The sequence below is a fragment of the Echinops telfairi genome, unplaced genomic scaffold (genome assembly GCF_000313985.2).
Source record: "Echinops telfairi isolate 266 unplaced genomic scaffold, ASM31398v2 ScPeMD7_7420;HRSCAF=8458, whole genome shotgun sequence".
In the NCBI taxonomy this organism is placed as follows: Eukaryota; Metazoa; Chordata; class Mammalia; order Afrosoricida; family Tenrecidae; genus Echinops; species Echinops telfairi.
Window position 1 is genome coordinate 1,040,278 of NW_022111320.1, and position 25,953 is coordinate 1,066,230.

Here is a 25,953-nt window from a genome sequence, read left to right on the forward strand (position 1 = left end):
TAATGAAGACTATTTTGAAGGTGATAAGGTTGTTGAGCTTTGGGAAAAAAATCAATTTTGGGGTGTACACCCTCATATATCCTAATATATTATGCATGTTATATTATTGTATCATGTCTATAATGCAATTCACAGAATTGCACATTCTATTGAACATAAAGTTGCTCTAAGTCAGAATAGATTTGATAGCACTTAAAAAGAACAACACATGGCATAGATATGCACTTACTATCAAAAATAAGTGAAAACATAGAAATAGCAGAAAACAAATTAGATAACTAGAACCTCTTAAAATTTAGACACTTGGTAAATAAAAATAATTCACCAAAGAACAACAGACCATGGGGAAAATTTGAGTAACGATCTATTAGACAATTGATTAAATGCTAAAATTTACAGAATACTTCAACAGCTCAACAAGAAAAAGACAATCCCAATTTTAAAATGGGCAAAGGATGTGAACAGACATCTCAAAGAATCTATTCAGGCAGCCAACAAACATGAAGAAAGGTTCCAGACCATTGGCCATTTGAGAGATGTATGTCAAAACAATGCGACAGCATCTCACCCTTACATTAATAGCAGCGTTCAAAAATCAGAGAATAGCAAATGCTAGCAAGAGTGTAGAGAGACTTGAAGCCTCACATACTCCTGTTGGACTGTAAAATGATGCAACCACTGTCCAAATGGCCTGGCCTTCCTTAGAAATTTGAAATAGAAATACCATATCATCCAACAGCTCCAGTATTTTATATATATTCTTTTAAAAAAAGCCATAACATGAATTAAGTACATGCCCACCCATGTTCATCTCAGCACTGTTCACAATAGCAAAAAAGATGGAAACATGTCCGTTCATGGAAAAGGATATAAAAAAACTGGTACATATACAAAATACTATGTAACATTAAAGAACAGTGATGAATAAGTGAAATACTTCATAACATGGATGAAGCTGGAGGACATTATGCCAAGTGAAATTAGTCAATCATTGAAGGGCAAATATTGTATGAGATCCTATTATTAAAAAGTCAAGATTCCATCTAACAGAAACATTCTTTGACGGTGACCAGGTGGGTGCGTTAGGCCAAGTTCTCCTGAGCAAGGCTCTGTAAACTGCAGCTCTAGAGCCACATATGGCTCTTTCGGTACATACATACATATATTGCTCTGACATAAAACTGAAAAATTATTATTCAGATAATGGTGATTTGCTTGTAAAAATATAGTCATAGCTCCTGCATAATTTTTAAGTTGTTTTGAGGGACAAGATTGGCTTTTCCATCTCAAAAATTTGCTGATTCCGCTCTAGAGAAACAAAACTAGTGACGTGTATGTGTTGTGTGTGTGTGTGTGTGTGTGTGTGTGTGTGTGTGTGTGTGTGTTTTGAGAGAGAAATTTAGATCAAGAAAATGGCTCACAAAGTTGCAGAAGTGGTCCAGCCCAGTACCAAGTCCTTAGGTCAGTGTTCGGACTCACAGAACTTTGGTAGCTGATAAACCCAAGATCAGCAAAAACTGAGACAAATCAATCCAAGGTCAGGAAGCCAGGTTTGTGACTGGAAAACAGAATGAACTCAAGGGCAGCAGGTCAGATAGCAGGCAGCTTATGGTTCCAGATCCGGATATATGGCAGACCATTGGCTCATATCCAAAGAACTGGAGACCAAAGAGCCAGGTGCAGGATCCAACCCCAGGAAAAAGCAAGCAAGCTCCCCACCTGAGCAAGAGCCCTATACTTTTCATAGCTGATTAACTGTCCACAGCAGATCCCATTATGGAGTTGATTACATTGGGTTCCCTAATTTCATGAGGAATTAGATTTTAATTGCCAAATCACTGGCATTCCTGACACAGTCAAGTTGATATGAAACCTGACCATCACACCAGGGGATAGAAGGAATGGGAGGGTAAACCACTAAGTACACTGTAGGCACTTATTAACTTAGGTGATCCGGTACCATCAAATTGATTCTGATTCATAGTGACCCTGTGTAGGGTTTTCTAGGCTGTAAACCTTTACAGGAGCAGTGGCTGGTAGGTTTGAACTGCCAACATGGCAATTAGCAGGCCAAACAGCACACTGTAAAGGGGAAGAAAAAAATTGTTTTAAATGGAAAAAGATTTTCAACTCATTTAATACACCAGTCAGACAATTACGTAAGCTATTATTAAATGCTTAGTATATGCCAGATCCTGTATTTCGGGGAGCATTTACTTGGTGGGGGAAGGAGAGACATGGTCCAACCCTGCATCATACTCATAACTGTTATGTTTAACCCATTGTTCCAACCACTGTCAATCCATCTCATTGAAAGTCTTCCTCTTTTTCACGATCCCCACTTTACCAAGCATTATGTCCTTTACCAGGAACTGGTCTCTCCCGGTAACATATCTAAAGTATGTGTATAGATGTACGTGTGTGTGTGTGTGATCACTGAGGGGATAGGACTCAGGTTTATCTCCAGACATGTCTCAGGTTCTCCAGACACAGAAGTGTGTTCAGTTAGGAACAACTAGGGGGAAAAAGGTTAATGTTGGGTAGTGAATAAGGGCAAGTGGCAGGCAGCCCTCCTGATACCTGTCCCTTACCTTGGCAGTGTCACTTCTTGACCATGAGGTAGCCGTGCTCCCAGACTCTTCATACATGTCTTTATTTGTACAATGGTTTAGCACACAGAATAGTTTTGAGTTGGGGCCATGTCTGGAGGGTTTCCTGGCTTCACTGCCAGAGGCCATGTGGAGACTAGACAGGGAAGGCAACCTTGCTACAGTCACCATCTGTGGAGGGGCCCCTATCCTGGTCTGACTTGCATCTAGTTCAAACAGGAAACTCACTACCATCAATTCATAGGGTCCTGTTCTTACAGGGCAGATCTTCCTTGATGCCTCCTTCAGACATGGTCCTGAAGATAAGGGCAACCTTCCCAGAGAACAGAACTGGGTCATGTATATTGGCTAAGCAACTCATATACCTCCAGGGCTGGAAGTCATCACACCCCTGACCAGTTGAATAAGATAATGTTGTGCAGTAGGGACATGCTATTTTACCTCTGCGTTGTACAATGGTGCGTTGACTTTTCTTAGAGAGTTGGTTCATAAGTTTTTTTTAAATGTCTTATTGTGGTTGAGATGAACGTTTGCAAAGAATATTAGTTTCCCAAAGGTTTAGACATGGAGCATTTTGTGACATTTGTTGCAAACATCACAATGTGGATTTTCATCCTGATTCTTCTTCCATTCTGGGTTCTCCATTTGCATTCACCCAGCTTTCCTGCCTGTTTGTCTCCACTGAAACCAGGCTAGGACACCTGCTTTCGTCACATCTACTCACATAGTACAGGATTACATAAGGCTAAAGAGGGGGAAGGGAAGGCATACTGATTAGAAATGAAGTTAAACTAACCCTAGTTTCTGATGATAAGATTATTTAAAGAACAAACTCATAAAGAAACTTCCAAAACAATCAAAAGAACTAGCAAGTGAATTTAGCAAATTGTATTCTTGTACTGGGGCAAGTCAAAATACGGCTCCTAGTGCTCCACTTTATACGTGCACAGGCTTGTTCTCCAATAAAACATGTTTAAACACGTCTCTGCCATCAGTGGGTGTCTTTAAGTTCTCTCAGTAAAACACTGGTCAAAGCCTCCTCTTAGGGAACCTTCAAAAAAAAGGTCCAATCAGAGCTGTGCTCTCCAGAGAAGCCGCTGTGCCAGTTAAACTCAAGGCTGAGAGGTCAGCTCAGAAAGTTCTGGCAATTGTTGGGGCTCCCAAAGTAGCCTTGATAGATTTCCTCAAAGGGCACAAGACAACCATCGAGACGTATTAAAAAGAAGCTTTAAGAGAAATGAAAACTGCATCCGTGAGGAAAAGGGCAGGAAAACTGCAATGAGAATTTTTTTCCAACCAGGCAGCACTGGCAACTGCTTATCCTCTGACTGAAGCCAGGGGCTGCCCTAAGCGATTTCAGTGAGAAACCTGATCCACCCACCCTACAGCGCAGATATTGTCCTTGGAGGAGTCTTTCTGTTCCCCAAACTCAATAACCTTTCAAAAGGAACACATTTTGAGTCCCTTGAGCATGACAAAACTGCTGTTTGATCGGTGTAAACTAAAGAGCACAGAATCCTTTGGGGGAAACTAATAGAGATGGAAACACCATCTTCAGAACTATCTAGAACAGAGGTTCTCAACCTTCCTAATGCCCCGACCCTTAATACAATTCCTCATGTGGTAGTGACCCCCCAACCATAAAATTATTTTCGTTGCTACCTCGTAACTATAATTTTGCTACTGTTGTGAATTGGGCAACCCCTGTGAAAGTGTCGTTCGACCCTCAAAGGGCTCACTACCCACTGCTCTCGAGCCAGATGGAAGAGATGCTGGGGGGAAAAATAGCTTTAAATTTTGATATTTTTGTTTAACACAGAGCTTTCTAGGATTTTGTAGCAATACTCCTTGTCTTCATATATTAGAAACAAACAATTGGAAAATAAAATTCAATCAAAGCATTGTTCCATTCAACAAGTTGTTCAGTGTCTACTTGTGTGACATTACTTAAAATATTTTTTTTGAAAGAAGCATTTCTCTCCAATCCAAAGAATCTTAAAATGATAAGCTGTATTTCAATGATCGTATACTTAAGGGTAATAAACTAAAAATATATTACTGAACACTTTTCATCTGTACATAAATACATATAGACAATCATATATACATAGGTAAACTTGAAATAATGTTACAGTTGATAATTTCATAGTACACACATATTCAGGGTCACCTGCGTCCTTTTGGGGGTGGGGTAACCATAAGTAGAAATTAGCCATTCTGTATGGCTACAAAAGGTCTGCCTGTACTTCTCTCGCAGCATCGCCCCCAATTCACCAGCAGATGAGCAGCAGGTGGGAGACCAGACATAACCTCTCAACAGTTTCCTAGCTGCTGATAAACTGGGGTTATGCTGTAAGAAAAGAGTATTTTGACCCTTTCTAGCAAGAAAGAATGGCTAATTTCTCCCTGTTATCACCCTCCAAATTATTATAAGGAGTCCTAGTAACACTGTAGAAAAGCAGTGTGCTGCTAATCACAAAGTCAGCAGTTCAAACCCACCAGCTGCTCTCATGAGACAGATGAGGCTGGTTGCTCCTGTAAAGAGTAAGTCTTACACACTTTCTATAGGGTTGCTGAGTAGAACTGACTTGTTGATAAGTGTTTTATTATAAATACTCAAAATTGATAAAACTATAAAAATAAAACAAAAATCGCTTTCAATAAAAATTATGGCTGCCCAAAATAACACAGTAGTTCAGTTCTTAAAACACTTATATTACATATTTTAACTTACAATCTGATAGGTTTTTTCCCCTAAACTCATATAAAATATACACATATAAACATATATGTGTTTCCTAAACACATATAAAGTAATCAAAATTTGTTTAAAATTAATTGATGTAATTTATAATTTTTAAATCTTTTTAATTTTCAATACAATTAGATGCTAATTTGTCCATTTGGAAAAGTTTCCATTTCAACTCAGTGAAAAGTCCATATATTTACAAATTTTACTCTTTTCAAAGTATGTAATCTACAAAACAAGCAGGTGTCCTGCTAGTGTAGTGGTTATGTGTTGGGCTGCAATTCACATGGTTGGCAGTTTGAAACCACCAGCAGATTTCTCCTCCCATAAACAGTTACAGCCTTGGAAACCCAGAGGAGGTCACTATATGTCAACAATGACTCGATGTCAGTGAATCTTCAGAACACATATAAAATAGACATTATTTTTTCCTAAATACACATAGAATTACATTACTCACTATTTTTAATGTTAATTCTGATGTCATTTATAATAACAATGATGTTCTAATATTTCAATACCATTAAACTACTAATTTTTTCATTTGGGGAAATTTTCATTTCAATGCAATGAAAAATATCCATATATTTACAAATTTTACTCTTTTCATCTCCAGACTTCTTGGAATACTTCACTCTTTTTTACGAAAGTATATGCGACTCATAAGTTCTCTGAACTTCTGTATTAAGGAGTAATTATTCAGATTTTCTTTCCATGTTTCATAAGTCTTTCTGAGATTGTCATAATAACTTTCCTTTTTCAAATTGAAATTTGGTCCACGTTTTACAAAAGAACTGTCTTTCCCCCACATTTCTCTCCAGGAGCCTTTGAGTTTTCCCAAATAACTTTCTTTTTCATGCTCTTCCTTCCATAATCCTGCTCCTTTCTTCAAGGCCGTTAATTCTGCTTTAAGCAAGTTTCTGTGAATTTTCCAGTAGGTTTTAGAATCATGATTTAGCCCTTTGACAGGGACAGTTTTACCAAGGCCTCTTCTCAGAATTTCTTCATTCAGGTTCACGTTAAAATAGCCACCCTTAAAGAAAATTTAAAAAATCACAGAAACCAATAAATTAATAAAGCTGTCAGTATACAGATAGCATCTTTGTTACGTTAAAATCAGTAACTTTAGTCTTCCAGAGAAAAGGCAAACATTTAAAGCAGAATAGTCCCAACAAGAGTGTAAAACAACTGTTATTAAATTCAAGCAGTTCATGCCCCAAAGAGGCCTTTCTCAAAATCTAATTGAATCTTAAAATATATCATTCTTCACCGACTCATTGGTCTTCCCCAAAGAAGCACAGAAGTGATAAAGTATAAAAACAAGTTCGTGCTTTGTTTGGAAGGGGTGGGACACACAATGACAAAAACTGCAAACCAGACAGTATCATCACAGGGGTCTTAGATGAAGTCTAGAATTTCAGTATTTATAAGGGCATTGGCATGTAAGTCATGCTTTTAAAAAAACTTCTCTCAAAATAAATAACATGAAAATAGTCTGGTCTTTGAATCGTCATCCTGTAGGAAATTCCACTCAAGAGATTTCTCACACTCCCTCAATACAAGAACATTTTGTTCTAACAAATCGGCAATCTGAGATGTTCACCCTCCCAACACAATTGCTGAAGACAAAATGGTTGCATAAGCAAATGTGGTGAAGAAGGAGTTTGGTTCCTGGCTATTAAAAGATATAGCATCTGGGGTCTTAAAGGTTTGAAGTTAAACAAGTGGCCATTCAGCAGAGAAGCAACAAGTCCACACAGAAGAAGCACACCACCAGTGTGATCATGAGGAGTCATCAGGACCAGGTAATAGGCATCAGCAGACACATAACAAACAAACAAACAAAAACATATTGTTGCAAACAAAGGGGGTAGGAGCAGAGACCCACAGCCAATCTGTAGACAATGGAACAATAACCCCACAGAGGGGCCACAGGGAAGGGATGAGTCACCAGGGTGCAGTAAAGCATCGGTGAAACACACAATATTTCTCTAGTTCTTTGAGGCGTCCTCATCCCTCACCAGTGCTGCCTCTCAATTCAGACTAGACCGGAACATGTACACAGGTATAGATGGGGGCTCACGACACACAGAATTCAGGAACAGGAGGGGGAAGAGTGATACCAGAAGGGTAGGGGGAGGTGGGGGAGAGGAAGGGAGAAAGGGGGAATCGATCACAATGGTCGACACATACATAACCATACACCCCTCTCCAGGGGGAAGAACAACAAAAACATGGGGAAGGGAGACAGTGGTCGGTGTGAGATATGAAAATGATAACAATTTATAATCTATCAAGGGATTATGAGGGTGGGTTGGGAGGGAGGGGGAAAAAAGAGGAGCTGATACCAAGGGCTCAATAGAAAGTAAATGTCTACAAAAGAATGAAGGCAACACATGTACAAATCCGCCTGATGCAATCGATGTATGGATCATAACAAGAGTTGTAAGAGTCCCCAATAAAATGATCTTTTAATTGAAAAAGAGAGAGAGAGAGATTTCTCACTTCCTAATGAAGCCAAAGGAACCCTGGGGGCAGAGTGGTTACCAGTTGGGCTGCTGCCCACAAGGTCAGCAGTTTGAACCACCCACCACTCTTCGGGAGAAAGACTGAGCTTTTTATTCCTGTACACAGTTAGTCTTTGAAACCCACAGAAGCAGTTCTACCCTGTCCTACAGGGTGATGAGTCAGAACCCACTCAGGAGCAGTGACTTTGTTTGTTTTGGCTCTGAATGAAAACAAATAGGACTGTTTTCACTCATTGGAAACAAGAGCCCACTTAGCTTTTTCTACAATCCCTTGAGGATTTATTTCAGAGAGAAAATCAAGTTCAAGATCAACGTATAACCCTAACCCCCCAACAGCCCCACCCCAAGGAGATGAACAACAGAAAGTAGGTAAAGGGAGACAAAAGATGGTATAAAATATTAAAACAATAACAATTTATAATTTACCAAGGTTTCACAAGGGTGGAAGGGGGAGGGAGGGAGGGAATAAAGAGGAGCTGATATAAAGGTTTCAAGTAGAAAGAAAACATTTTGAAAATGATGATAGCAACATCTGTACCAAGGTGCTTGGTACAATTGCTGCATGGATTGTTAGAAAAGCTGTAAGAGCCCCCAATAAAACAATTCATAAAAAAAAATTTTAAGCACTAATAACTTAAAGCTCCATTAGAAAAGTAATTCAATTCAATTCTGAAAAGTTCAGGGTTTAACTGGGAGAGACTTTTCTAAAGCCATCAAGAAACAAAGTAATTTTTGTTCCTTTAAATACAGTAACACTTGGGCAAAGGATGGTAAATTAGTAGATAAAATTTGTGAAGGTTTGTCCTATTTTTCTCAATTAAGAAAAATTATGAGCTAACTTGTTCAACTAAAATCAGAGCAATTCAATCTCACCCATTAGTAAACCTCAACACAGGCTCCTCCACTACTCTGACTGCTCACGGCATGGACTTTCCTACAATTCCACCTAGAAGTAGGACTAAACCCAACGCTCCCACAGGATGGTTTTGAGGATAAACGAAATCATATTCAAAGTGCCCAGCTCAGTGTCTGATATATGGCAAACACTTAAATATATTATTATTATTATTATATTTTCATCATCACAATCATTTCCTGTTTTGGCAATTATACTCAGCATAAAAGAAAAGCTATTATATTTACAAGGCCACTGTATACTTTAAATAAGCTTGTATTAATAAGTTAATTTTAAATGTGGGATGCTTCAAACACTAACTTTTGGATAATTCCTATTGTGAAGGACCTGAATATGATGTGAACATCCAAAAATTAAAGGATTTCCATAAATGAGACCAGTCTTACTGGGCAGATGGAGACTGATGAACTAGCCAAGATTATGGCCCTTAGTCACCCTCCACTTCTAAGAATTAAACTCACTCCCATGTTAGGGCAAAGGACAAGTAAAGTGATGGAAACAGAAAACACAGGGACGAAGTAGGTTAAGTGATAGTACATTGAGAGGATTTCGATGGATGAGTTGAAACAAAATCTTTATGAATTATTGAATGTAAAACTGATAATCTGCTCTATAAAATATCACCTAATTCACAAATAAAAAGTTTAAATTTTTAAATGATTTAACTAGACTTTCTATTATTAATTCAAGAAACTTTTAAGAATTAAAATAGTTATGTTCCCAGTCTTTTTAATATGAGATATTTGTTTCTTAAAGAAGCCCTAGTGGTGCAATCAGTTATCAGCTCGGTTGCTAACTGAAAAGCTAGCAGGGCTGCTCCTGTAAAGAGTGCAGTCAAGAAAGCTCTATGGGTCCTCACCCCCACTACCATGACCCCAGTGCTGCCTTTCACTGTGGGCTAGACCGGAGCAGGTACACAGGTACAGATAAGAGATAAGAGCTCAGGACACACAGAATCCAGGAACAGGAATGGAAGCAGCAATACTAGGAGGGTAGGAGGAAGGTAGGGAGAGGAGGCATGGAAAGGAACCGATTGCAATGATCAACACATAACCAGAAAAACTCACACACACATACACACCAGGGGGACAAACACCAAAAACCATGGGGGAAGAGAGACAGTGGTCAGTTGGGGTATAAGATAGGAAAATAATAATAATTTATAATTTATCAAGGGGTCACTGGGTGGGGGGAAGGGAGGGGGAAAAGAGGAGCTGATATCAAGGGCTCAAATAGAAAGTAAATGTTTAGAAAATAATGATGGCAACATATGTACAAATATGCTCAATAGAATTGATATATGGATTGTTGTAAGAGCTGTAAGAGCCCCCAATAAAATGATCTTTTTATTTTTTTAAAGCCCTATGGGTCAGTTCTACTATGTCACGGCTAGCAACAACATTTCCCCCTTTTTTAATAAAACATTTCCCAGATTAGCTTTTATATAATAATAGATTTTAAAAATAAGAAAATCAAAATCCAAACCTAATGCTGTCAAATCATAAACTGCTCTTAATCCTCTTTCAGTGACTACCCATATTCATGTTTTTATATGGTTAGAAATCAGTCGAGATGCAAAGTTTACCCTGGTTACTTCGATACTGAGTTACAAGCTTGTTTCTGCATTATTGCAATCATCGTCACCACCCTTGTAAGAGCTGTACAGCACTGAGGTGATTCAGAATCTATCACTAAAAGAAATTTGGAAGGAGGCACATCGAAGGACAGTGGCATCCCTTCACATGATGGTGATGAACAATAAAAAGGTAGGATGACTCTGAGGCATCATCTATAAATGACTGGCTGTTGTCATAAATAATAAATATGCTCAGTTTCTAACGATCCAACATCTGTACACCCAGGCAACCTGAGCAATATTTATGTTATAGAAATTGCCATATTCTTTGTAGTCTTCAGTTAACAAGCTTCATTTTAAAAGTGGTTTCTAATAACAAGTGTGATGTAATTTATCCATGCATAAGGAAGTATAAAAGATACTGTTTAAATTAGCATGCTCACTCATTAATGACATGAAAGTTTTGTTTCCTTTTCCTTAATTTTCTATTCCTTCCTATATTGTAACTAAAATATTAATAAAAATTAAATATGAAGTATTTTAATATAGTTGATTCTCTGTAGTCACTAGTAGTAGAATTCTAAAGAGAAAAAAGATTCATAAGGTCTTATTATGCAATCAAAGTTTTCATAAATAAGCATTTAAATATAAAAATAAGAATGAAATATTGCTGTATTTTCACAGTGCTTACCTTATTCACTAATAGGTAACAAAAGAGGGCTGAATTCTCCCTTCCAAGAAGCTGGAACCAAAGTAGCTGGGAAGGTGTCAGCTCTTTCTGTAACCAGGCCTTCCCAGTCTCAGTGAGTTCTACCCCAGCCAGCTTAACCAGCAAAGCACCACATGGGTCTTCTAAAAAGTTGAGGTAAAAAAGAGTTTGTAGCATGTGGCAAAAGAAAATTCCAAAGTAATGTGGCACAAAATAATAGCTCACTATAATGTGCTTATTTATAAATACCCAAATGCTCTAGAAGCAGGTTGTATTTTGTATTCGAGGTTTTTTTTTTTAAATACAAGTGTAGGACAGATGGAATCAAACTACAAAACCCATTGTAATAACTCTCAGAACAAGATGTAAGATTTAACTAATTTAACCTTTTTAAAAAATCCTCCCAGTAGAAAACAAAAAAATCCTCCCAGATATATTTGTGTGCGTGTGTGTGTGTGTGTGTGTGTGTGTGTGTGTATATATATATTCTGCAATAAGTGTGTGTGCATCAATATAATAAATAGATATATATACACAGAACTATAGATTTGTGATCTTGTAAAATAAATTCTTATTATGAATAGATCTATATAAACTGCTTTTTTCACTTAATAAATTATTTAGGATATTTTTTCCATTTCAATAAATATTGATCTATACCAATATTATAACTTTTTGATACATTTTATGAAGCTGATTGCCAGAGAGAATTGATTGTTCATAATTCATAGTAACAATATTTAGGAGGCTTTGTTCCTGGGGAAAAATCTTAACTAGAATTTTTTTTAAGTGTGTAATTTCCAGAAATAGAAAAAGATTGGGTGTCAAAAAAAATAAACAGTGCTCTAATGTCCTTTTAAAACATTATACATGTAATGTGTAGTTAAAAGTATAGTCAAGGTCAAGTACTCTCTAGGGAAGAAGTGAACTCAAGTTCAAAAGGATACACTAGAGCCCTCGCTTCAGCAGCACACACTGGAATGGGAGTGATACAGAGAGATTACCATGAACCCTGCACAAAGAGGAAAGGCAAATTGGTGGAGCATTTCATATTGCTTAAAAGAAAAATTTTAAGATACACTACAATCTTACCAAAACATTATTTGAACATTAAGAAACCTTTATTTTTAAGACCCAGGCTTCTTAAAATTGATCCAAGGTTTTCAGTGAGGGAAAGAACAAAGGCACTTCTCATGGGGACTTCACATATTTGGCTCAGAAGTGCTAAGCTACACTAACAAAGATCGCACTAAAAACAAAATCAGGAAAATAATAGCATTTACAATAGCCACACACAAAATGAAATACTTAGAATAAGACTAACCAGAAAAACAAAAGACCTATACAAAGAACAGTACAAAACACTACTACAAGAAAGCAAGAAGACCTATAAAAGTGGACGAATATTCCATGTGCAGCAATATAGCCCAACACAAAAACCACTAGGTCACAGGGCTTCTCAGGTTCAAGGACACAAAGGCTTAGTATGGTGAAAATGTCATTATTACCCAAGCCAATCTATAAATACAATGCATTTCTGATCCAGATCCCAACTTTTCCTTAAGGAAATACAAAAATTAATGACTAACTTCATATGGAGAGGGAAGAGACCCAGGATGAGCAAAGAGCTTCTCAAGAAGAACAAAGTAGGAGGTCTCTCACTTCCCAACCTCAAAACCTAACACACAGTAGTTATAGCAGGGTGGTACATAAACCAATGGAATAAACTAGAGAACTCTGAATCAATTCAGCCACCTACAGACCATTATATGAAGAAGAATGTGTTATAAAGATTGGAGGAAGGAACAACCTGAGATATGCAGATGATGCAACTTTGCTTGCTGAAAGTGAGGAGGACTTGAAACATTTGCTAATGAAGATCAAAGATTGCAGCCTTTAGTATTGATTACAACTCAATGTAAAGAAAACCAAAATCCTCACAAATAGACCAATAGATATCATCATAATAAATGGAAAAAAGGTTGAAGTTGTCAAGGATTTTGTCTTACTTGGACCCACAATCAATGCTCAAAGAAGCAGCAATCAAGAGATCAAATGATGCATTTCATTAAGTCTGCTGCACAAGACCTCTTTAAAATGTTGAAAAGCAAGGATAGTACTTTGAGGACTAATGTGCCTGACTCAAGCCATGGTATTTTCCATCACCTCAAATGCATGCGAAAATTGGACATTGAATAAGGAAGATCTGAAGAAGTAACAGTGTGTTTGAATTATGCTGGTGAAGAATATTGACAGTACTTTAGTCTGCCAGAAGAACCAACAAATCTGTCTTGGAAGGAGTATAACCAGAACACTCCTTAAAAGCACTGATGGCAAGAACTGGTCTCAAGTACTTTAGATATGTGATCAGGACAGACCAGTCCCTGGAGAAGAACATCATGCTTAGTAAGGTAGATGGGTAACAAAAAAGAGGAAGATCCTTGACCAGGTAGATTACACAGTGGCTGCAACAACAGGCTCAAACCTAACCATTGTGAGGATGGTGCAGGACCAGAGGTGTTTCATTCTGTTTGATACAGGGCCCCTATTTATTGGAACTGATTCAATGGCACCTAACAACAACAACATATAGACAACTGATCTTTAATGAATGGATGAAAAACAAGTACAGTCTCATCACCAAATGGTGCTGACAGAATTGGATTTCTCATCTGTAAAAGGATGAAACAGGACCCATACCTCACCCTGGTATAAAAAAAAACTCAAGCTGGATCAAAAGGATTAATGTAATTTCCATCAACTGATGAATGGATTTAAAAAACTCTGGTGTATACAATGGAATATTATGCAGCCCTAAAAAGCAAAGAGGAATGCATGATGCGCATTGTCTGATGGGAAGAGTTGGAGGAAATTATGCAGAGCAAAGTTAGTCAAGCACAAAGGGACAAGTACAACACGAGTCTACTGAGGTAAGCTCAAAAAGTATAATGGACATAGAGAATAAGCTACTGAATGTATAAATGTTGGGTTGAGGTCCAGGCACTTTGTCAGAGGTCTGACCCAACCCAGGGATGCATATGGCAGCCAGCTAAAAGATAGGGGGAAAGAGAAAAAGAGAAAAAACAAGGGTGATGGGGGAACAGGGTACTAATACACCCATGGGGAGGGTATCATTTATGTCTCCACAGGAAAGGGAGACAGGGACCAGACCCTATCCCAGAGTGCCAATCCTTGAAGGCACCATACCGGCATGAAGCAGCAAACTAACAGAGCGGATGATGGGGCCAGGCCCAAGCTGAGCTATGTTAACCCCTCCCCAGAAGAATGTAAGACAGAGGACAGCACTGAAGATATAGCCTGGGAAGAGTGGCGGGTCTGTCCAGAACACAAGGGTGTGAACTAAGAGGGAAAAAGAGGAAGAGAGACAGAGAGAGGATGGACCTCATCATGGCCCACCAAGCCCTGGGGACGACACCCAGCTCGGAGGAGCCAATGCACAGAGAGGACCGCAGGGCTGGCACCACCAAGAGACAGCATTCCCTCATTGACCCATAGTGCTACAGGGGACAGCACTGGAGACACTGTGTAGAATTTGTGCCTGGTCTGCCCCACACACACAGGGGGTGAAACGTGAAGGGAGTGCAACAGGGCAGCAAGTAGAGAAAAGTAACCAAGTCCCTGATGAATCCTGAAAATAGACTTCTGACTCATGGGACAAGGCTTGGCACCTCATCACACCTGACTGGAACACACTCCTAAGAGTCAGCAGACAGACCTAGAACTATTGTTTTTTGATTTTTGTTTCGCCCTATGTCTCTCTATATAAGATAGGCAGGACAAACAAACCCAAGGAGAAAACAATGGGACCAGTGGTCCCTGGGGGACATGGGAGAGGACAGGGTGGGGAGCCAACAAACTCAGGAATAAGGGAACAACAAGAGAGCTAAAAATGATGGTGAGGAGGCCTGGTGGGGTTTGATCAAGTGCAATGCATCCAAGAGAAATTGCTGGGAGCCAAATGGAGGGTGAGCATGACAGTGGGACAGCAGGAAGGAAATAGAGGAAAGAAATAGGAAGCAAAAGCTATTTATAGAGGTATAGCTATAAGCATGAATATATGTAAATATATTAATTTATAATGGAAGGGATATATATAGGCCAATGTACATATATTTATATGTTAAGTATTAAGATAGCAGATAGACTTTGGGCTTCTTCTCAAGGTCTCCCTAAACACAAGAACACTTTGTTCTAATAACCTGGCACTCTTTGATACTCATCTTCCAATACTATGGCTGAAGACAAAATGGGTACATAAGCAAATGTGGCGAAGAAAGTGGATAGTGCCCGGCTATCAAGAGATATAGCATCTGGGGTCTTAAAAGCTTGAAGTTAAACAAGCAGCCATCTAGCAGGGAAGCCTAGTTTGTCAATCAGATCATAGTGAATGAGGCTTCTGTGTGGGCATGGCCTTCTCCTGAGAATTCTGGGAAATCCAGTACTTCCTCCTTGGAGGCAGGAGACACTTTTCTCTCTGCTCACTCCCTGGGAGACATTGCATCTGACAAGACACATGGAACTACATTAGTGCCCTAAGTTGGAGAAGCTACATGGACCTATACTGATGCAACCAGACCTCTGAAGCCGGAGAAGCCATGTAGAGACCCTTGCCAGCGCTGAGATGCTTACAACGCCACTGGATCCAAAGACTTTCTACCCACTGGCCTATGATCGTCCTGCATTCAGCATCAGTGCATGTGTTTCATGAGTCTGAAGAAGACTTTATAGATTGGTATCGGACTTATGGACTTGGACTGGACTGGGTTGGGATGCTTTCTCAATGTTCAATTCTTCTTGTATATAAACCTCTCCCTTATATACATATGTCTCCATGAATTTGTTGGTTGGAGTGGAGACCCAAATCCCATCTGTAGACAATTGGACATCTCCCCACAGAAGGGTTACAAGGAAGGGACAATTCAATCCATGTGCAGTATAGCACCGACAAAACACACATCATTCCTCTAGTTCCTGAATGCTTCCTCTGCCAATTCTACATTACAAATCCAGCTAGACACATTGGTACAGATAAGAGCTCTAGACCCATGGAATTCAGGACAGAAAAAACCCTCAGGAACAGTAATGAGAGTAGTGATATCATGAGGGTAGGGGGATGGTGGGACAGGGTGGGGGAGGGGGAAGAAAGGGGAAGCCCATCACAAGGTTGGATATATAGCCCACCCCCCAGGGGGATGAATAAGAGAAATGTGGGTGAAGGGAGACAATGGACAGTGTAAGACACAAAATAATAACAATAATATATAATAGATCAAGGATTCACAAGGGTAGGAGGGTGGAGCAGGGAGAGGGGAAAAGAAGAGCTCATACAAGGGCTCAAGCAGAAAGAAAATGCTTTGGAAATGTTGATGGTAACTTATGCACAAGTGTGTGCTTAATACAATTGAATGATGGATTATAAGAAGATTTGCAAGCGCCTCCCCCAAAAAAATTAATAATTTTTTAATTTAAATTTTATTTTATTGGGGGCTCTTACAGCTCTTATCACAATCCACACATATATCCATTTTGTCAAACACATCTGTATGTACGTTGTCATCATCTTTTTCAAAACATTTTCTTTCTACTTGAGCCCCAGAGTCAGCTCCTCATTTTTCCCTTCCCTCCCCCACCGCTCCCTCCTCCATGCCCCCTTGATAATTTATAAATTATTCTTTTTTTTCATGTCTTACACCGACTGCTGTCTTATTTCACCCACTTTTCTGCTGTCCATCCCCCCAAAAAATTTTTAAGGGGAAAAAACTCAAAACCTTAATGAAAATAGAAGAACTATAAAGATCATCAATGAGAAAACCAAAAACCATACTATAACCATAAATTTATTTCTGGCTCAAAATGACCCTATAGAGTTATATAGAACTGGCTCTGTAGGTTTCTAAGACTTTTTACGGGAATAGAAAGTTTTCTCCTTCTCTCACAGAGCAGTTGGTGCTTTCAAACTGCTGACCTTGTGGTTAGCTGTCCACTGTGTAACCACTACGTCACCAGGGCTCGTCAATAAAAAAAGGGAATAATGTAAGGGCCCTATTACGGGAGTAGACACACACAATGGATGACAAACTAGATGCCTGAGACCTACTGAAAATAAGACACTTGTGTGCAGCAGAGACTTTATGGAAAGAGTAACAAAAGAGAACACCAAGAGTGGGAAAAAATAATCTTTGAGAATGACATATATACAAAGGACTAACCTCTAACACTAGAGAAAACTACAACAGTTCAGTAAGAAAAGATGAGTAACTCAATTAAAAAGTGGGCAAAGGGCATGAACAGGCAGCTCACTGCAGAGGACAGCCAAATGGCCAACAAATATATGAAGATCATGATCACTGGTCATCAGGAGTTGCAAATCAAGCACCAGTGAGATATTACTTACAGCCAAGTTTAAAGGAAAAAAAGCAAAACCAGAAAACAACAAATACTGGAGCGGCTGTGGAGAGATTGGAACCCTCATCCCCTGGGGTAGGTGATTGTAAACATGTACAATCACCGTGGAAAGTGATATGGTGCCACCTACAACAACTGGGAAAAGAGATTCAGTACAATCCAGCGATACCACTACTGGGTATGTACTTCAAGGAGTAAGCACAGTGACGTGAACAGATACATACGTTCTCATGTTCACTGCAGCACTGTTGACAACAGCAAGAAGTTGGAAGCAGCCCAAATACCCATCAGTAGGATAATGGATACAACAGCTTTGGTAGATCCTTAGAATGGAATACGATGCATGGTTAAAAAACAATGATGAAACCTGAAGTACCTCGTGACATGCGTGGACCTAAAGAAAAATATGCTGAGTGAAGTCAGTCAATCACAAAGGAAAAATACTGAAGACCACTACTCTAAGGATAAAAACCAAGACAGAGATTTACATACCAACGGGAACAGACTTCTGGAGATTGCTAAGAAGGAGAGGAAAAGGGGGGGGAGGGGAGGAGAAGAGACAATGGACTAGAGTGTTGACAAGTGCTGACTCTGGGGAAAGAGGGTGGAGGCCCACAAGAAAGAAAAGGTAAAATAGGGGCCAGAATGAGGTAGAATACCTGGCAGGTGGATGAGGGGCTTGAACTGTTGAGCACAGAGGACATGGTCTGAAATGTTAGACTCCCACCTACGCTACAGTGAAAAATCATTTTAAAATAATTGAAAAGCTACAGTGAATACTTGGAGCACTGTCAGTGGGACTTTTTCTAGCAAAAACTTTATGCTACAGGAAAACATAAATTAGGTTCAGGCAGAGCATATTATGAAGATTAGGTGATTCACTGCAACGTAATGGGTTCAGGGAAGCTAAGTGTGTTGAGGTCTCACGCCAGTCCTTCCTTTTGCCATCAACACCACCCAGCTGTCTTCCAATAAAAGCTCTCTTCCTCTTCGAGACCAAAGCTTCTGGGATCAAAACCTTGACAAAAGATCATTGGATTGCTTTAAAATCACCAAGTCCCTCTTTGAGTATTTAAAATACAATGTGGTCAACAAGAATTTCACAATTAACACTTCCTTGTTCAGTAATGAATAAACTGAACAAGGTCAGTTATGCCTGTAGTTTCTCCAAAATTATAGAAAAAGCAAGTATTATTTTTAAGTCTCTTTTCATAGGTGGGAGACCTTGTCATTGGGAAAACACTTCATAGTACTTATTAGTCCCCAAGGGGAAAATCCACCCCTTTTCATGTTCCCAGTTGGACATTTTGACCCAGTTTCTGTCCAGACCTTGGGAACCCAGGTTACAGGCAACAGACAACTGGAACTTTAGACCCTGTCCTTTCAAGGTGCACAGCATCCTTCATGGGCCATATCGGGAGGATCTGATTTGGAACCCCCACCCCCACCCCAGGAAGCAAAGTGGACTTTACTTTAAAGTCACCTGTAGCAAATTTCAGGACCTGAAATACAGTGCTACCTCAGTTGTCTAACCCAATTGGTTCCACCATCATGTGCAAACACCAGAAATCATGGAAAACCAAACAATTGGTTCCAAAGCCCCCAAATTACACTTGAAAGTTCACGATGGAGGCTTTTAGCCTTCTTTCGCATCACTGTCTTGGACACCGTATTGCTGCCAAGTTGTTTCTGATTTACCCAAATTAAGAGGAACTTTTCAACCTCTTCAATGGTCTGGGTTCTTTGTTTCATGGTTAACAATTTTAACAATTTCACACCTTTTGCTACATTAGCTGTTTTAATCACTTTTTTTTTTAACTTCAAAAGTGTTGACAATATCGACTTAGCCCTCTCCTCAATCACACAAGCAGAGACCTGATTCAAATTTCTCCAATAATTTCTTTCTTTAACTCTATCATGATTCTCAGTTTTCCTCTTAGCTTTACTACTGGTATCATTAACTTTCTTTGAGGCCAAGGTTATGATATTGTAAGCAAATAAAGCACAAAAAAGGAAAAAAGCACACGTACACAGCACTGTATGTTGTCTGAGCAAGCGCGGCTGCGAACTGCAGCATGACTCACTCTTGGCCTGACCAGGCTTTTCAAGTCGGATTTCTGGTATGGAGTGCAGTTATGAACACTGCGATTCTGTGTGTGTGAACTTGGCTGTTCGAGTAGTGGAAAGTTTGAGCCTGGAGCCATTGCACAGCCAAGGTATCACTGTACCACCTTGGACTTGAGGCTGCAACACCCTCCTGTGAGAAGAAGCAGATTATAGAATTTGTGGTCATTAGACTTTGGCTCGAATCTCTTCCTTTGAGGGTGCCCAAGGAATGGTGGCCTGGGTCTACTGTATATCTACTATGTTCATGCTATTTTTGTTTTGTTTTGTTTTTCATATGTATTAGAATAGCAGACATGGTTCTGCCTTTGTGAACGAATGTTACTGAAATTTTGCCCTCTCCTCAACTCTGTTTGTGTAACTAATGTGCTGTCACTTAAGCTGTTAGTCTGTACAAATCAACAATTCATGTACTGAGAATTTTTAAACTGGCCTATACATGCATAAGTTCCTTTTCTCAACAGTGTTTAAAATTCTATACCCTTAGCTAAAATAATACTATCAACAGAACTATCAAGACTCAGGGTTATGATTTATAATGTTCTCCAATAAAATCATAACGATGTCTCTAAAGTGAACCAGGGAGATATACAAACCATAAATATAGGAACTGCTGTGGCCTCACACTTAACTGTAGCCCTTCTCTGAGTAAGAACCATTCGTTCTTATGGTGTGGCTCTATTTGATCCTCCTCCTAGTGAAGCAGTCACTCTTTCTCTGTCTCATTTAGTCATTCCTGCTGGGGGGGTTTTCTTCCCTTGGTTTTGTGTGTGTGTGTGTGTGTGTGTGTTTTTCTGTATATGAAATCCAGCTATGTAAACCTATAGAGACAGTATCTGAATTAATTACATAAAGATGGGGCAGGGAAGTTGGAGAAAAATGGGAGCTACTAACAATGGCTGCAGGATGACACTGTTCTAAAATGGACTGTGGTGATGACTGCACAGCTCTCCTCAGAATGACTGAACTATTGGGTTGCACTGTATGTACATTATATGCCAATAAAACTCTTTTTTAAGTCTACCGTTTCTAATTTAGGTTTTGTGTTCCTGTGGTGTGAATTGCTTTACCGTCCCACACCATCAGTAGAGTCTTGTACACACATTAGAAGAAAAGCCCAGTTCACAGTGGAGGACAGGACAGATGATGCTGAGGAGGGGACAGTGACATGGGCTCAAGTGGAGCAGCCAAAGAGCACTCTGTCAGAAAGGTAGGACTTGAGCGTAGCAGAATACGCCTAGAAGGTGAGGAGGCAGAGTTAGCAGGCTGCGTAAGGAAAAGACCGTGGACCTTGAAGAGAAACACTAAAACCAACTACAGCCGAGTCCATTCGATTTCTGCTTCACAAGCATGGATGAGAAATTGTGACTCAATATTTTGAAAGAGTTTTAAAAGATAGCACATAATATAATAGCAACTGATATGTATTGCTTTCATATAGTATTGTAAGTAGATTCGTGACAAGGAACAACTTCATAATAGAAGCAGCTAGGTCAAAAACATTTGTTACCATCAGAGATATGAGCTATCAAGCCTCATTTGGTGCCGCTCACTCTTTTAATCCCTGTGTCCTGGCCATCAGAGGTTTCAAATCGTTTATCACAGAGCCAATGTCACCCCCACCCGTGTTCTTCTCATCCTTTGGGTCTCCAGTGAACAACTAGTCAGGAAGGCTCTCTCGGACTACTCTGTAAATACAGACTCTCCTTTCCACGACCCTCAATAATTCTCTATCCTAGCACCCTGTTCTTTTATGCTGTAGTTCTTAGCACAATTTTTCATTTGTTTGCTGTCGCTCTTCCACCAAGACTGTAGCAGAAAGAGAGGCCTTGTTTGTTTCACTCAACATTGTACAGCTAGTTTACGATCTAGAACATTGGTTCTCAACCTTCCTAATATTGTGACCCTTTAATACAGTTCCTCATGTCCTTACATTTTTCTCAACCATAAAATTATTTTTGTTGTGTTTCATAACTGTAATTTTCATACTGTTATGAATCATAATGTAAATATCTGATATGCAGGATATATTTTCATTATTACAAATTGAATATAATTAAACATAATTAAAGCGTAGTGATTAATCACAAAAAATATGTAATTATATATTGTGAAATATTTATGTGTTTTCCAATGGTCTTAGGCAACCCCTGTAAAAGGGTCTCTTGACCCCCAAAGGGGTCACGACCCACAGGTTGAGAACCAGTGATCTAGAATATAACAGAGGCTCAATGTTTGTGGAATGAATGATTGAATTCCTGAATAAAAGACTGAGTGGTGGAATAAAAAAAAGGAGGAAAAGTAGAAAGGAAATCTAGAGGATGATGAAACAGATTCTTGTATGAAGAGTTTCCATTTTCTCTCACAGATAATCAATAGAGAATTATCAAGGATTGTTTATTAACAACACCTAAGCAGAGAATGCTACAAACAGCTATTTAATCTTAAGTTTCCTAGTACCTTACTTACTTTTCCAAGATGATATGACAGGTAAAGTAATAGGAATATGTTCAATTTCTAAACCATTTTCAGTTATTCGATGTAATCGTCCACGTAGTTTAACATTCTTTTTTATAAATTCCACTGGAATATCTGAAGAACTTGTGAATTTTGATGTCTGTTGGTTTACAAGGATAAAAATATAATCTCTTAATATTTTCATTTAAAATGTCAAATTGGCATCAAAACACGTAATACAATAAAACCATTCGAAATTGTCTATTTCATAATTTTATATTAATATACTTACATTAATGGGTACTGATGGGCTTTCTCCTCCCATGAACAGTTAGTCTCAGAAGCCCACAGGGGTCGCTATGAGTTAGCATTGATTTGATGGCAGTGAGAGTGAGTTAAAATGAAATTTAACCAAAAGTGTTTAAAGGAATATTATTTTGAAATTATTATTCACTGTTTTATTCTTTCAAGCTATATGTAAAGAACATTAAATTGACCCTTGCTCTCTAAAACTTATATTCTTAAAATATTAACACATTTCATCAAAAAGCAGTTTCTAGCATCATACAAATCTAGTTAAACAGTCCCTATCCTATTGTGCATGCCTAACCTATTTATGCTGGAATTGCAAGAAAAAACTTTAAAGAGCTAATCAAATTTGAGTATTTCTGTTGGTTGCCGGTTAGTGTTTTCTGACTCATGTGGGTGCCAGGTGTACAGTGTAGAACTGAGCTATGCCCTTTCAGAAGCAGAGGAGCAAAGCCGATCTTCCAAGGCACTTGTGGGTGAATTCAATCAACCCCAAAACTTTCAGCTAGTAATTGAGTGTTTACTGTATTTCTCCTCAAATAAAGCATGCACCCTACTGCCTTTACAACCCACCCACCTCCTGCACTGGCTATCGATGTGAGCAGTATTTATTTACAGGGGCACATTACATCTGAAAAAGCATCAGAACCACTTGAGCCTCTGAGGGACTCCAAAATCAATTAGACTCCTTAATTAACATGATTTTAGCTTATCTTTTTTTTTCAATCTTGTAGATGGCAAATTAATTTAAAAAGAAGATGAGAGTCCAAAGTCAACATGAAGAATATACTAAAATACTAATATACTAGATGTGGGCTGTAGGCGTGTCAACATCTTAAAACCTACATCTCCCACATTAATCATACTAGTGGGATGAGCTTCCGTCCTTCATTTATAATCCTGCCTAGGGATGAGCCTCACATAACACAGGATAAATTAATACCTGAACCAAATGGCAATAAAGCCTATCTAATATTTGTGATATAAAGAGATTAAACAAGTAAGAGATAGAAGAAGAGGTGAGTCAAGTCACACAAAGATCAAGCAGAAGCAGAAGCTCACGGGACAAAAACTTTCCTCCAGTGCCAACAGAGAGAAGGTGCCTGTCCCCTAGAGTCTGGGCCCAGATTTCCCACTGCTAGCCTCCTTACTGGGGAAAACAAATCTATCTTTAAAAACCACCCACTCTGGGTATTTCTACTTTAGCAGCACAATAACCAAGACACCTCCATTTTACAGATGAGGAAATGGAGGTCTGGGAGGCGCTATAACGTTTCCAAAGTCACAAAGGTAGAAAGTAAGGGTGCTGGGACTCAGACCTTTAAGTGACTCCGGTGTCTTTTCCCTTAGTCATATTCCACACTGTCTGCCTCCCACACTCACCAAACTCACTTCCATCGAGTTCATTCTGACTCATAGTGACCCTATAGGGCAGGATAGGACTGTCCCTGTGGGTTCCCGAGACTAAAGAATCTCATCTTTTTCCTTGGAAGTGGCTGGTGGATCTGAACTGCTGACCTTGCCAGTAGCAGCCCAACAAATAACCACTATACTATCAGGGTTCCTACTGTTTTTCTATAGACAATCATTTCTCATTCCATAATATTGGAGTCATACAAAAGAGCCCATCCCCAAATTTAGGAAACATTTGTTACTCTCTTAATAGTCAACCCTCTCCTCTTACATATGGCCAGAAGTAACCACTATTTTGAATTTTGTATTTCTCACTCTCTTGTCCAAAAGGGAGCCCTGGACCTCAGCAGAAAGCAAAGGGCCAAGGCTGCTGTTCACCAACCTCACCTAGATTGTGTGTTTGCCTAAACTAAGCCGGTTCAATGAGCTGACCAGGCTGGGTCATTCCTAACTGGGAAAGAGGTAGAGCAGTGTCCGCGGAGCTCTGTAGACTTTTAAGTTGTGACATGACAGCTCTCAGGGGAAGGTTGGCGTGCTTTCCCAACAGAGGCTGAGCAGAACAAATAGAGTGGGGGAAAGCCCAAACTCGTGCCCTATGCTGGCCCCTGCCTCCGCCACACAATATCTCCATGGCATTTTCCAAAGTGTACCTCCTTCCCAATGGTCCCAAGAAGCCTACCAGGCTGACAGTGGCTTCTGTCACAGCTGAGGGAGAAATCCCCTGAGTTCCTCATCACATGAGCCCAGAAAACACTCTACCCTCCCAGGGACCACATCTTCATGTTTCTATGATGAAAATGAAAATAATAATAATTGACCCCCTCCTCAACTTTCTGAGATTATCATGTGGTGCTCTGGGTTGGGCTGCTAACACTTAGTAAAAGGGGTAGACTGTATTTTCGAAGATGGCCACTGCCCTTGATCCCATCCCACATAGGCTATTTATTTTACCCTAGTATTAATTTTTTTAATTGAGGCATAATTCAAACATAAAACAGTACATAAGTGGATATTTTTACAGATGCACATGCCTGTCATACTACATTACAATCAAAATATTAAACATACCCATCTCCCCCAGTTTTCCCATGTGCCTCAGGGATCCTTCCCAATCCAGGCCTCTCACCCCTTGCAGGAAACCACTGGTTTACTTTCTGTCAGTACACAGTTTTCATTTTCTATACTTTTCTATAAACTGAATATTGTTTATACTTTTTGGGTTGGCTTTAAAATTTCACTTAGTATTATAGTCTGGAGTCTCGCATATATCAATAGTTCATCCCTCTTCACTGCTGAATTATACTCCATTGTACTGATATACCATAATTTGCTTATCCATATACCTGTTGATGAATATTTGGACTGTTTCTAATTTGGTGTTAGTTCAAATAAAGTTGGAAAAGAAAAAGAGTCTTGGGAGTGTAGTGGTTAGTGCTCAGAAGCTCACCAAAAGATCAGTAGTTCAAACTTCCCATCAGCTCCATGGGAAAAAGATGTGGCAACCTGCTTCTATAAAGACTACAGCCTTGGAAACCCTATGAGGCAGTTCTACTTATCCTTAGGGTCATTAGGCGTCAAAACTGACTCAATGTCACCTAACAGTCACAACACGATGCAACTACTGGCCGCTCCCTATCTAGGGGAGAAAAGACACCTGGAACCAATTAGTCCAATGGGCTAATGGGCCACACAAACATCAGTCTTCTGGTAGTTACATAATTTCATGTCAACTTGATAAATAAGTGTAGGGGTTGGGTCCAATCTGCCAATCAGGTCACAGTCAGACTGACGCCTCCTTGTGGGCATGGCCTTCTCATGAAGATTCTGGGAACTTCCTCTCTTTCTCCCTGGAAGTGGACCACACTCTATCTCTGCTATATATTCCTGTTGACAAGCCGCAAAGAGTCACACTGATGGTAGTCAGTGCCCTGGAGATGCGTCCACTGCCATTGGATCCACAGGACTTTCCATCCACTGGCCTGTGATCTTCATGTATTCGGCATCATTGCATGTGCTCTGTGAGTCTGAAGAGGAATTCATAGCTGAGTTAGTTTATTGTGCCAACCTGGCCAATAAACACATGTGGGATTAATTGAAGGGCGGAGGGATAAATAGCTCGGTGAGCCTCGCCTTTCGA

The 25,953-nt window shown here is 39.4% G+C and overlaps 1 protein-coding gene across 1 annotated transcript in view; it reads right to left on the bottom strand.

Moving 5' to 3' along the window:
* Positions 1-5,687: 5,687 nt before the first annotated feature.
* Positions 5,688-25,953, bottom strand: part of CUNH3orf33 (chromosome unknown C3orf33 homolog) — a 24,607-nt gene continuing 4,341 nt past the window's right edge. The window contains exons 2-4 of the mRNA XM_004704258.2: positions 22,107-22,254; positions 11,070-11,230; positions 5,688-6,391 (exon numbers count right to left, since the gene is read on the bottom strand). Of these exons, the coding sequence (XP_004704315.1) occupies positions 5,990-6,391; positions 11,070-11,230; positions 22,107-22,254 (711 nt within the window). The 3' untranslated portion in view covers positions 5,688-5,989. The remainder of the gene's footprint in view (positions 6,392-11,069; positions 11,231-22,106; positions 22,255-25,953) is intronic.